General features: G+C 47.8%; 1 protein-coding gene across 1 annotated transcript in view; it reads right to left on the reverse strand.

Moving 5' to 3' along the window:
* Window positions 1-13,040, reverse strand: part of LOC144768901 (hemicentin-2-like) — a 538,034-nt gene that overhangs the window by 286,510 nt on the left and 238,484 nt on the right. The window contains exon 12 of the mRNA XM_078652914.1: window positions 11,189-11,271. Coding sequence (XP_078509040.1) covers window positions 11,189-11,271 — 83 coding nt within the window. The remainder of the gene's footprint in view (window positions 1-11,188; window positions 11,272-13,040) is intronic.

Consider the following 13,040-nt stretch of genomic DNA (forward strand, 5'->3'; position numbering starts at 1 on the left):
AGCGCAGGGTAGGCTCCCGCCTAGGTCTTTTCAGCCGGCGCTTCTCTTCTGGCCACACCTGCAACTGGGCGAGCTTTCCCTCACTTCTGGGTTGCCACGGGTTGCTGCGGGCAGCGCAGCGACCCTCAGTGTTTACTTCAGCGCTGCAATAAGGAGTAGGCTCCCGGTCCAAGGCACAAAACTGCGGGGTGGGCAACCGCTCTCTCTCTCCCAAACCGCGGGGTGGGCACCCGTAATGTTTAAGTTACCATAAAGCGGGGTAGGCTGCCGCTTGTCACCTGAGGTGGGGTGGGCTCCCGCTAAGGCACTCAGGAGGGGGAATCCCCACATCAGGATTCCCTTGAGGTATGTTGCAGCTCCGCGCTGCAGAGTCCACGGCTCTCCTCGTAGTCAAGTCTGCATAAAAGCGCTCCTAGGCAGGCCAGCACACAGGGACCCCCAGGAGACAGCAGCTGGGACCCGCGGTGGTTCCTCCTGGCAGAGTGTCACCTCAGGAACACAGCAAAACACACAAGATGATGGACGGAATGTTGCACAACGGCAAAACATTCACCCCCAGTCAAAGATCAGGTTTTAATCCATCATTATTTTGCTCACCAATCCACCCCAGTTCAGACATGGCCATATGCAAACCAGTCTTCAACCTGTGCCTCATGGGAACAGTCCAGCCCGAACTGCCAAGCCATGTCTTCCCTGGACTGGAATCAAGCATCCTAGGACTGGTTTCTAGCTACCAGACGTCTTCAGCCAGTATAGCTTGACTCTAGTGGCCTAGTGAGCACCGGACCCACGTCTGGGCATACCCTTCCCACATAGGGTGATCAGCAAAACACACAAGATGATGGATGGAATGTTGCACAATGGCAAAGCATTCACCCCCAGTCACAGATCTGGGCTTAATCCATCGTTATTTTGCTCACCAAGCCACCCCAGTTCAGACATGGCCATATGCAAATCAGTCTTGACCCTGTGCCTCATGGGAACAGTCCAGACCGAACTACCAAGCCATGTCTTCCCTAGACCGGAATCAAGCATCCTAGGACCGCACCCCCTTCCAGAGTTCTGCACCCTCCCAACTGGAGCGGTACCCCTGGAAGATGAACCGTCAGGACACTGGTTACAGATGTCCTTCCCTCTAGGTCAGGCAGATCCTGAACCTGGCCTCCCATCCTTGGGTCTGAACCCTTTGGTGGAGTACTTGCCTGGCACGCCAGGACTTCTGGGGACTCACACAGTATCCCCCCAAGGGTAACACATGACTCATGTGTCGTGTGACAGTCTGCCTGGCCCAGATCTCCCGTCCCCTGTCCACCTGGCAATGTGTAGAGATCCCCCAGAACAGAAGTGGTGTCAACATGGTCACTGCAAGGGGACTCAGCCCTTCTGGCTGGTCCCTGACCCACTAGTTCTTCCATTGGGGAACACATCCCCCCCTCAACCCTTAATCCGGACTTCTGTACCCTACCAACTGAAGTGGCACCGCCAGACACCAGAACCACTGGAGCTCTAATTACTGACGCTCCAAGTTCTCCAGACACTAGGTGCTCCTCCTCAAATGGTCTTTCAGTACAGCCTAGGCTCCAAACCTGGTGTTTCCCTCAGGAACTATCCAGGTCCTGAGACTGGGTTTTGGGCACCTGGGGACACACAGTCCCACACTCACTCCTACTCCACTGAGACAGGACGTAAGCCCCTACATCCCTCCCACTACACTGAGACCTAGCTCGGCTACTTTGAACCTTTCCCTCCACACAGGACTGGAAGATACCTGAGCCACTCTTGTTGGATTCACTCCCCAATGCCTCATCAGAACCTCTGGCACTTTCCCAGAGGTCTGCTTTCTGTACAAATTCCCATAGGTCAGAAAACCCACACTCCAACAGGTGTTGGCGCAACCCCGGCAAACAACGACTGAGCATGTGCTCTCTGATAACCAGATCGATCAGTCCTTGAAAATGATGTTCTGTGTTAACCTCGACCCAATCATCCAGTGCATCATGACATTCCTCCGTAAACTCCCAAGACTGGTGAGATCGTTTCTTACTGCACCTGAACTTCAACCTGTACTCCTCTTCTCGGGAACAAGGTACCATACTTTGGGAACTGGGAATGGGCCTTCCTGCACTGGACTCCATATTGCTGCCACCACTTGACCCCACCCTCACTGCTGAATCCAGAAAACTGCAACTGCACTCAGGGGATAATCTACCCTCTGGAGCTAATTTCTCCCTGGCGAAGGACCTCTCAGTCTCAGCCATCCTCTTCTGTGCTAAGACCCTCTTGGTCTAAAACTTCTTCTCCTCCATACTGAGCTGCGCTATCTCCTTGGCATGCTCTAACCTGAGCTTCTCCAAAGCCAGCTGATGCTCCCTTTCTTCCCTCCTATCTACCCACTCCTCTGGGGACAGGGAAAGGGATGGGTGCTGCCCCTGGACCCAGCAAGGGACTCCCTGTCTATGGGGTCCTCACTATCTACTTGCGTCCCTGTCCTGTCATTTTCTCCCTCCTCTTCAGATTCCTCAGGGCTCCCCTCTGACCCACCACCCTGTTGTCGTGCGGCCCGGGCTCTCTTCTCCTCATCGTGCTCATGTTCCCATTCATCCTTTTGCCATTGGATCAGGTTTTCCCGCAGTTTTGACTGGGTGTCTGATCCACTCACTGCTATGTCTCTCTACTCACAGAACCTCACCAACTCCCACATAGTGTATATAAACAGACCACAAAAATTAAAAGCAGACCCCATTTTGGCAGGACTGTCAGGGACACGTGCAACACAGGAGATCTATGTGTCTGAGCTGAAGCAAGAGTACACAATCTACAAATTACACTTTTAGGAGTAGAATTAAATAGAATTCAGATACAGTAATCCCCAAACACGTGATTATCTAAATGCAGAGATTTTAGTGCAACCAGTTGTCGCTGTGGTACTGCGCAAACGCAATTCCTATCCCACCGCTGACCACCAATGTTAGAAATGGGATCTTTAGTTGGCTAAGTCTTGTGCCAAAGCCAGGCAGAGACCACCACTCTAGTCAGGGCAAGGGAGTTACACGCCAAAGAAAACCCCTGCTCACCCCCTTGGTAGCTTGGCACGAGCAGTCAGGCTTATCCCGGAGGCAATGTGTTAAGCGTTTGCACAACACACACACACAGCAGCAACATACTAGGCACACCACAAAAGGAACTCCACACAAGGTTATATCAAAAATAGCCTTTATATTATCACATTAGATGGTAATCACACAATATACACTGTGCCAGCTGGCACTGGCAATATTTACAGGGGATTATATACACATGACAGGGCCACATGGACCACTCTCAGAATCATCACTTAGTAGAAATAGTAAAAGTAGAACTTGCAATACAGGTAGATCACAACCAGTAATTATGGGCCACCACTGTACTCAGCATTATCCTGCAACCTACAAGGTGGTACACCTAAATCATATCAGGCACGAATCTCATTAGGCATAAAACTACATTAACATCACACATTATGCAAGAATCATATGAGGCACTAGGCCTCACAAGCATAAACACCTTAGGAAACAAAGGGCATAAAAGCAGTGTGCCCCAATCGGGGGTGCATCGCACGGAAACTGGCCCCAGGCCAACTGGCCTCTCTCAAGGGCAGAGTGTCCCCCAAGAACTCAAGCACAACAACGGACATGGGGTCACAGCCCCTATATTTATACCAACATTTCCTTTGCGTGGAAAGCACAGGGCTTGGGGGAACCATTTGCAACTGATTCTGGAGCACTCTGTTTACCATGCTCCTCTTTACCATTGTTAGGTTGGGGCTCGTCATCAGACACACCACAGGGGGGCAGAGCCAGCATACACTAAGGCAGGCACACTCCTATTCAGGGACAGGGGAGTACTCCTCCCTCTACCCCCCAAACCCAGGTGTCCAATTCAGATGAGCGCTGACTCAACCTGTACCTCTTTGAGCCACCCACGCAATCCAGCTCCTGTCACTCATAAGCCAGACATGCAATCCACATCAGGCAGGCAGACACAAAGCACACAGAAATGCCAACTCCTAAAAGTGGCATTTCTCCACCAGTCACTATAAATCTACGCACACCATTGCGCAGCATATATTCTAGAGAGTCAATACATACTAAACTCGCCCCTGCACTCCTCTCATACCAGGAATTACCATGGACACACAAATCCCCCATGCATTCCTATGAGAAGGCAAGCCAATCTCACCACACACACTCAGAGCGCGGACGCACTTTACACTGGGCCACAGTGCTAAAGGGTGCAGAGGTCACAGGAAAAAGGCAGAAAGTTTATGGGTGAACCTGCCAAAAGGGCCAATCCAACAACGGCACTCTGCAGTGTCAGACCAGAGTCAAACTTTATGAGCTGCTCCAGTGGGTGGCACAATCGGTGCTGCAAGCCCACCAGCAAAAAGTACAATTGATGTACAGAATGCAGAAGAATGTCATACATTCACCCCAGTACAAAGATCTAGGCCTAAATCCATTGTTTTTTTTGCTCACCATGCCATTCCAGTTTGGACTCAGCCAATGGCAAATCAGTATTGACCCTGCACCAAATGGGAACAGTCCATCCCGAACTGGCAGGCCAGGTCCTCCCTGGACTGGAAACAAGCATCCTAGGACCGGTTTCTGGGTAACACCCTTCATCAGCCAGGCTAGCTTGAATCCAGTGGCAAAGTGATCAAGGGACCCACGTATGGGCATACCCCGCCAACGTAGGGCGAACAAAGCAAACCCAAGGAGATGATGGACGGAGTGCTGAAACTTTTCAGACACTCATCCCCAGTCACAGATCTGGGTTGAATCCATCATCATTCTTTAGTTCACTTCGCCACCTCAGTTCAGACCCATTGAGCAGGTCCTCGTGCCACCAGCCCCTGAATTGGTCCTTCTGTCCAACTTGCCTGTAGTCTGCTATCCTCTTCTGCCTTCCGTTTTTTCCTCCTTTGCTCATTTATCTGCCTCTTCTATGCTCGCTCCTGCCCTCTATTTTGCCTCTTTCTGCTTGTTCTGCCCATTATTTTCTCTTTCACGTCTGACCTTTGTTATGCCTCTTTCTGCTTGTTTTTTACCTTTATTCCACATCTTCCTGCTCGTTTCTGACCTTTAATCTGCTACTTTCTGACTTTTTTTTACCCTTATTTTCCCTCTTTCTACTCGTTTCTGACCTTTATTCTGATATTTATTCTACCTATTTCTGACCTTTATTTTTCCACTTTCTGCTCTTTTCTGACCTTCATTTTGCATTTTTCTGCCCGTTTCCTCTATCTTTCCGCTGTTTCCCCTCCTCCCGCCACCCAGTGCGCCCCCAGAACCTACTTAATGAAAGCTGCAGCGTCACCCCATTGAGGAGGTGGTTGTGCCAGCTCCCCCTGCATTGGTCCTCCTGTACAGCTTGCCTGCAGTCCGCTACTCTCTGTTGCCTTCAGTTCTATGCCTCCTCTGCTCATTTTCTACTCATTTTTCTACCTCTTCTTTAGTTGCTCTTGTCCTCTATTTTGCCTCTCTTTGCTCGTTCTGCCTATTATCCTGCCTCTTTCTGCTTGTTTCTGACCTTTATTTTGCCTCTTTCTGCTCATATCTGACCTTAATCTTGATGTTGCATCCACAGTACCCAGATACCCCTAGGGGTGACAGTGCTGTGCTATAAAAATCCTGATTGATTGATGGATTGATTTATCAATGTACCACTGTCAATAATGAAAGGTATGGAACAGCCAATTATTTTCAGTGTAATCTTCGGACAATGTTCGAATGACTTTGGTACTTTGGCATGTTGATTTGTCTTTAACTGACATTTTTCTCCATAAGTGGCCAAACCAGCATGCGCACACTTTTCTTAGGCAAACACCGACATGGCACAATTGTTTCATCACTTTCACTTGATGGGGATACAGAAGAACTATTTGACAATAATTTGTATGGCGTTCAACTCCATTCAGTGTCAATTTGTCTCAAATGATGTCGCTGCTTGGCCCTGTGGGTGAGCGTCAAACGTTGCTTCTAGACATTCTGGTGGCCATTTTATCTTCGCGTCATGACGCACATACATTTTCATTTCCTTTCCAAACCGTCATAAAACGGTTCTAATATGTGACTTCTTGATCAGGTCAAGACATTTTCTTTATGACTTCTTTTACACCATCCCCAGCAAGATATTTGAGATACTTGGTAATCTTTGTGTTGTCCGTCTCTTTAAGTGCATCAATAAAATCATCAAATGTCTCTAAACTAGCAGTCCATCTATTACCAGTATTTTGCTTTTTGGGAGTTCGAATGGTGGTGGTTCTTTTAGGAAAGCGGCAGCATTGTAGCCATGTCTGTGAGTGGTTGATTGAGGGTAGAGCTCTCTCCGGCTCTGTCAGCTGCTCATCATGAACCTGTTCATATGAGCCATGTCTGAGGCCTTTGGGACATGCTGGCCTCCTAATCTTTTACTTCACTGGAACAAGCAGCGTTTCACTGTTCCAAAGATATTAGAGATTTTTGATGATTGTCACGCACTTGTTGAAAACAACCCCTGTGCTTATTCTGGTTTGCAGTGCCTGGCACTGAGGTTGTACAGGTTTAGTGTAGTTCCTATATTCCTGATAGGCTCTGTGCATTGGATTAACATACACTATAGATTTGACATAGAACTAAGGTTAGTATGTCTCTATCGAGTATATTAAACTTAATTGTGTGTGCCAGCTAACTCAGAGGTCATTAGAAACTTCTCGAATAAACAAGAAGGGATTACTCTCTGACAACTGCATAAACATGACAACTTTGTTTCCCCAAAACCGGAATAATATCTTCAGAGTCATGGAAACAATAGATAACTATTTCACTCAGTCAATCGTGCATGCTTTGTTTCTACAGAGTTGCACAGAAATAGTGAGACGGGCGTTTCAATAAAAGGGTTTCTTATTTCTCATTCAAGAGATATGAACTGCTACAACCGTAAGACAGAATGCGAAATAGAATATGTACAGCGTTAGCAGTAATATAAAATAGTACTGTAATAGCATGGTCTGTAGCTATGACATATATAAAAATACATACATAATAACACAGGCTAAAATACTCAACTGGTGCTTCTAAAATAATCCAACCCCAGTGTACCTAACCAAGTCTAGTACGAGGGAATAAGTAGGTGCTGTTTTAGCTATAGTCTAGTTTAGTTGTGCCAAGAATTGCCAAAGGTTTCTCTAGGTTCTAATCATCTCCATACCTTAGAATGAGAGAGGTTGGTATCTCTTTCCCGGGACTTGATATCTAACAATCCGCAAGAGGAATCAGAAACACTGGAACTGGATTCTCAGCAAGGAGGATGACAGCGTCTGGTCAGTGTGTCAGTTGGGAACTTGGCTTCCTTCGGGACTTGCTGTGGCAAGCTGCGTCGTGCAAGTTGGTAGTCGAACTGCTCCGAACCATGCCTTGCCATAGCAAGTGAAGGTATATTTATACCTTGAAGGTGTTTAGGAATGCCTGTATTGACGAAAAAGTCAGGCATAAGAACATCATGAATGAACCACTAAGAAATAGATGTTCATGCATAATAAATGAGTTCTTGGAGAAATCAATATCCAGGCAAGGGGAAGTCCCTAAAGCTTAAGACTCTGGTTTTCCAAGAACTCATTGTGACGAAGACGATCGGATGTAGTTGACCATGCCTGTATTTGGTTAGCATGAGCAATGCCTAAATAAGGATTGAATTTCTCTGCCTATATAAGGGCAATGTGAAATATAGCTATATAAGGACATGAATCGGGAAATTCATACAGAATCTAAATCGACACACTACAAAGGCTCACTTTACTCAGAGTCCGGTGAGTAAATAAATGTTTTATTCTCTGGCGTCTCTTTGCGTGCACTTTGTCTTCATCACTTTTTAATTGCAAAGTTACTTGCATTTTGTGATTAGCAATAGCTGCTCTTTGAAAACCTGGTTGTTTCTACCTTTAAGAGTTAACGCTCCGGATTACGTTCAACTTTATATTATGTAGCAGCGCTGTACTTTTATGCACGGTCTGACCAGCAGGTTCTTGGTCACCAAATGTAGATTTTTGTGCAATGCGTTTGTTGTTTCCAACTTTTTTACAGCAGCTGGAGTTCTACTTTGACTCCACATGCATTAAGCGCCAGTTCCAAACTTTGCATACAACACGCGTGGCATGCATAAGCATTTTGCTTGAACCAAGGCAAACTCTTTGGGCTAGCACTGTCAAACTTCAGGTTACTTATCTCCTAAGTCCACAACAGTTGAAGCATCCTCCAAAGCCTGAGTATCCATAAAAGTCTGCGCCACACATGGAGCTTAGTATTACACATCTTTATTAATCTGCGTGTAGGTGGGAAACCAACATTCTAAATCAGCCTTTATTGCATTCTGCTCTAACACTTACTTCACAGTTCTACAGAGTCCATCAGGACCCAAAAGAGTTCCATCAGTTCTAACTCATAAGACACTACACAGACCAACCTGTTCACCTACCTGCCCTAGGTGCATAGCCGGTTGGATTGACTTTGCCGTGTAGTGTACTTTTCACCAGTCAGTAGGAACCGTGCGTTTGTGGATGACATAAACTTAGGAAGGAGCCAGATTGATTCCATGCACCCCGCAGGATATGTTCTCCCTTGGAAAGCTAGCTTGGAGTGCTACAGTTAGCCCACCAAAACCTAAATAGGGAGTGAACAGTCCTGGCTACCAGTGAACATGACAACTCCGTTCACTCAGGAACGGTGGTGACAGATTTCAAACTTTCGCTCAGTCACTTGTGCTGTCTTTTGCTCAGAGAAATATACAAAGAATACACAGAGGCGTGTTTTCAAGATTTACTGAACCAGAGTGATTCTTGTATAAAATATGTGGGCTGCATTGATTTATAGATGGAAATAGATACAAATTATAATTAGTGTCAAAACGCCCATACTCCACCCTTGGAATGCTTCCCCGATGCAAAGCACTGCATAGCACTGCTACGAGCTGCATTACTTCATCTTTACTAGTCCATGCAAAGCAACGCAAAGGAGCTTTGTGTTGCCTAGTTATTCCCAGATAAGGACTTGCGTTTCCTTGTGACAACTTTGTAGTATCCTGCATTGGGTAATGTTATGTATGTTTCTCCTCCTGCTCAGCCACTGCCTGTGCTCGGTGCCCAATAGAATGTTGGTGCCTTGGAATGTTGGGACACTGAGAGCTGAGGTGACAGTTAGGCATGGCCTGAGCAGCAGACAGGCTGCTCCTGGTGGGGCTCTGATCTACAACATTCCTACTTGATGCTATGGACTTTGCTACCTGTTAACTACTTGAATAAAACATCTTGAAATACGCCTTCCTGAGTGGACCTTCTTCACCACAAACTTGCATCAATCAAAGACAGTGCAAGCCCTTAGTAAATCTGGGCCCAAGATACTGGAACCGCCGCATCGAACGCCGCATCTGTACTGGTAGCTATGCTCCTAAAACTTTAGGGCTGTGACTCATCCTGGACTAAAGACCAGCTCCCCCTTGAAATACACCTTCCTGAGTGGACCTTCTTCACCACATATTTTGTTGTGCAGTCTTCAGCTGGTGGAACCATGCCAAGGGGAACACATAGTGAGAGTTCTAAATTTATCTTGGGGTCCCATATGGGGAAACACTGATTCAGGTAGATAGTTTTTGTGCTATCCAAAATGGAATGTACTCCCTTTTGGTGGGTACTTAACCCATTATGGCATTAATAGTACCTGGACTACTGGCAGGCACAGCTAACTTGTGACAGTCAAGTTTGAGCAGCCCTTGCTGGGGCAGTTGTTAATGTACTCATAACATACTGTATCAGACATCGAAATAGTCTAACTAAGTGATTATATAAAGCATATACTTTGCCAATATTTAGTGCTGCTGTATTTTCAAATGGTGTTTAGCTGGCTAAGACTGGTGCGGTTGCCCCGTTAATACTGAGAGGACTTAGTCTTACATTTTGTGCTTTGTGTGGGGGGACACCTTAGAACCAATGCAATCAATGAATAAAGAATATTTATAGAGCGCGCTACTCACCCGTGAGGGTCTCAAGGCGCTGGGCGGGTGGGGGGGGGGGAGGTGGTGCTGCTACTGCTCGAATAGCCAGGTCTTGAGTTGCTTCCTGAAGAAGAGATGGTTCTGGGTCGGACGTAGGTGGGTGGGGAGGGAGTTCCACGTCTTGGCAGCCAGGTAGGAGAAGGATCCTCCTCCGGTGGTGGTTCTGCGGATCTGTGGGACGGTGGCGAGGGTGAGGCTGGCGGAGCGGAGCTGGCAGGTAGGTGTGTAGAACTTGAGGCGGTTGTTGGGGTATTCGGGGCCCATGTCGTGGAGAGCTTTGTGTGCGTGGGTAAGGAGCATGAACGTGATCCTCTTGTTGACGGGGAGCCAGTGCAGGTCTCTCAGGTGGGAAGAGATGTGGCTGTGTCGGGGGATGTCCAGGATGAGTCGTGCCGATGTGTTCTGTATGCGGTGAAGTCTTTTCTGTAGTTTGACTGTGGTTCCAGCGTAGAGGGCGTTCCCATAGCCCAGTCGGCTGGTAACCAGGGCCTGGGTGACAGCCTTCCTGGTTCTGGTGGAGATCCAGCGGAAGATCTTACTGAGCATGCGAAGGGTTTTGAAGCAGGAAGAAGTAACGGCATTGACTTGCTTGGTCATCGTGACTCCCAGGTTGCATGCGTGGTCTGTGGGCTTGGGGGCGCTGCCCAGAGCTGGGGCCCACCAGGAGTCGTCCCAGGCGGAGAGGACCTCCGTCTTGTCTGAGTTCAGTTTCAGACGGCTGATCATCATCCATTCCGGGACGTCCTTCATTCCTTCCTGGAGGCTTGCTTTGGCGGTGGCGGGGTCATTGGTGAGGGAGAGGATCAGCTGGGTGTCGTCTGTGTAGGAGATGATGTTGAGGCCGTGTTTGCGTGCGATGGCCGCGAGGGGGCTCATGTAGACATTGAAGAGGGTAGGGCTGAGCGAGGAGCCTTGGGGTACGCCACAGATGATCTTGGTGGCCGCGGCACGGAAGGGCGGAATGTTTCTGGTATCTTAGTGGGTTTTCTAAGTATTTATAAGGCCTATTTGCAGGCAGTGCTGCAACCTAACTATATGCATGAAATGTTTTTGTGTTATGCCGTTGATGTGTTATCATCAACAGCAAGGCTGTTTAACCAGTAGCAGTAAACTGCACATTTGTTACCTTCATGTGCCTCAATCACGAAGGTGATATCTCCACCTGTATTAACAAGTTTATGTAAAGTTAAGTGCGCAATTACAGCCTGTCTGCAGTTTAAAGGAATATTACTGCTAGTGTCATTTTTAATTAATGGGATTCAGAAAAACTTAACACTACAGAGTGGTAATCTTTTAAAGGTTTAAGCTTGAACAACTTACAGACATAAATCAATCAATCAATCAATCAATCAATCAGCATCTGTAAAGTGCAACGCTGTCACCCCTAGGGGTAGTTGGGCACTGTGTCTCAGTCAAAGAGCCAAATCTTGAAGTCTACCAGCAAGGGGGCTGTATTTAGCTGAAGGGGAAGGTTGTTCCGGTCTTGGCAACGCTGTAGGAGAAGGACCACCACTGCAGCTGTGATGGATCCGGGCTATGTGTACGAGGGCAAGTGAAGAGGAGGGCAGGTGCCTAGAAGGTTCATGGAAGTTCAGTCAATGGTTGTTGTAGGCAGGTCCTAGGTCTTAGAGGGCTTTATAGGCATGTGTGAGGTGCTTGAACTGACATGTCTTCTGGATGGGGAGCCACTGGAGGTCTCTCAGGTGGGGGGTGATGTGGGTTCTTTTGGGGAGGTCCAGGACGAGTCTGGCTGTGGCTTTCTGTATGGTCTGGAGTCTTCTGAGGAGCTGGATGGAGATGCTGGCATAGAGGGCATTGACATAATCGAGTCGGCTGGTGATGAGGGCCTGAGTGACAGTCTTTCTGGTGTTGGTTGGGATCCATCTGAAGATTTTGCAGAGCATACAAAGTAGGCATATGCAAGAGAAGGCAACTACATTTAATTGTCATTTCATGGTTAGTTGGCTGTTGAGGATGATGCTGAGGTTTGCGTGCATGGTCGGTCGGTGTGGGTGTAGTGAGTTCTGGAGGCCACCAGCTGTGGTCCCATGCGGAGTTGTTCTTTCCGAAGATCAGTACTTCAGTTTTGTCAGAGTTAACTTGTAGGCAGATGTCTCTCATCCATTTGGCTCTGTTGGCCAAGGCATTGCAGAGGTTGATTTTGGCTTTGAACGGGTCCTTGTGAGCGAAAGGCTCAGTTGAGTATCGTCTGCGTAGGGGATCATATTGAGTCCATGGGAGCGAACGATGTTTGCAAGGGGGTTCATGTACATGTTGAAATGGCTGGGGCTAAGGGATGATCCTTGTGGTATGCCTTGGGGTGGAAGAGAAGGGAGGAAGTTGGATGCTCTTTATGCGTACTGTGAGGAAAGAGGCGATGCACTTGAGGGTGTTTTTTCTGTATGCCTATGTTGTAGTGTCTGTTGATGAGGTTGTTATTGGAGATAGTGTTGAACGCCGCAGGGAGGTCGAGTAGGATCAGGGCCACAGTTTCTATGCAGTTGAGGAGTGTCCTGATGTTGTCTGTGGCGGCATTCACTCCGGTGTCGCAGCTGTGGTTGGCATAGAATTCTAAGGAATTTGGTAAGCTGCTGGTTGATGAATATCTCAATTACTTTGGCTAGGTAGGGGAGCAGGGAGAGGGGACGAGAATGTGTTAGATTGCTGGGTTCTGAAAAAGCTTTCTTTATGAGGGGTCTGACGGCTGCGTACTTCCATCTGTCCAGGAAACTTGCTGTGGAGATGGAGGTGTTGAGGATGCTGGTGCATTGGGTGCTGATTGGGTAAGATGTGAGGTTGTAGAGATTGTGGGTGTAAGTGTTGGTTGGCACCCCGGAGTAGATGGAAGACATGATGGCTGAGGTGGTCAGGGCAGCAAGCGGAGACCAGATGGTAATGGTTTGACTGAGGTTTGCTGGTTAGTAGAAGTCGTTGGGGTTGAGGGTGGCAGGTTGGAGGTTTATTTATTTTATTTATTT

Source organism: Lissotriton helveticus, chromosome 7 (assembly GCF_964261635.1).
Source record: "Lissotriton helveticus chromosome 7, aLisHel1.1, whole genome shotgun sequence".
In the NCBI taxonomy this organism is placed as follows: domain Eukaryota; kingdom Metazoa; phylum Chordata; class Amphibia; order Caudata; family Salamandridae; genus Lissotriton; species Lissotriton helveticus.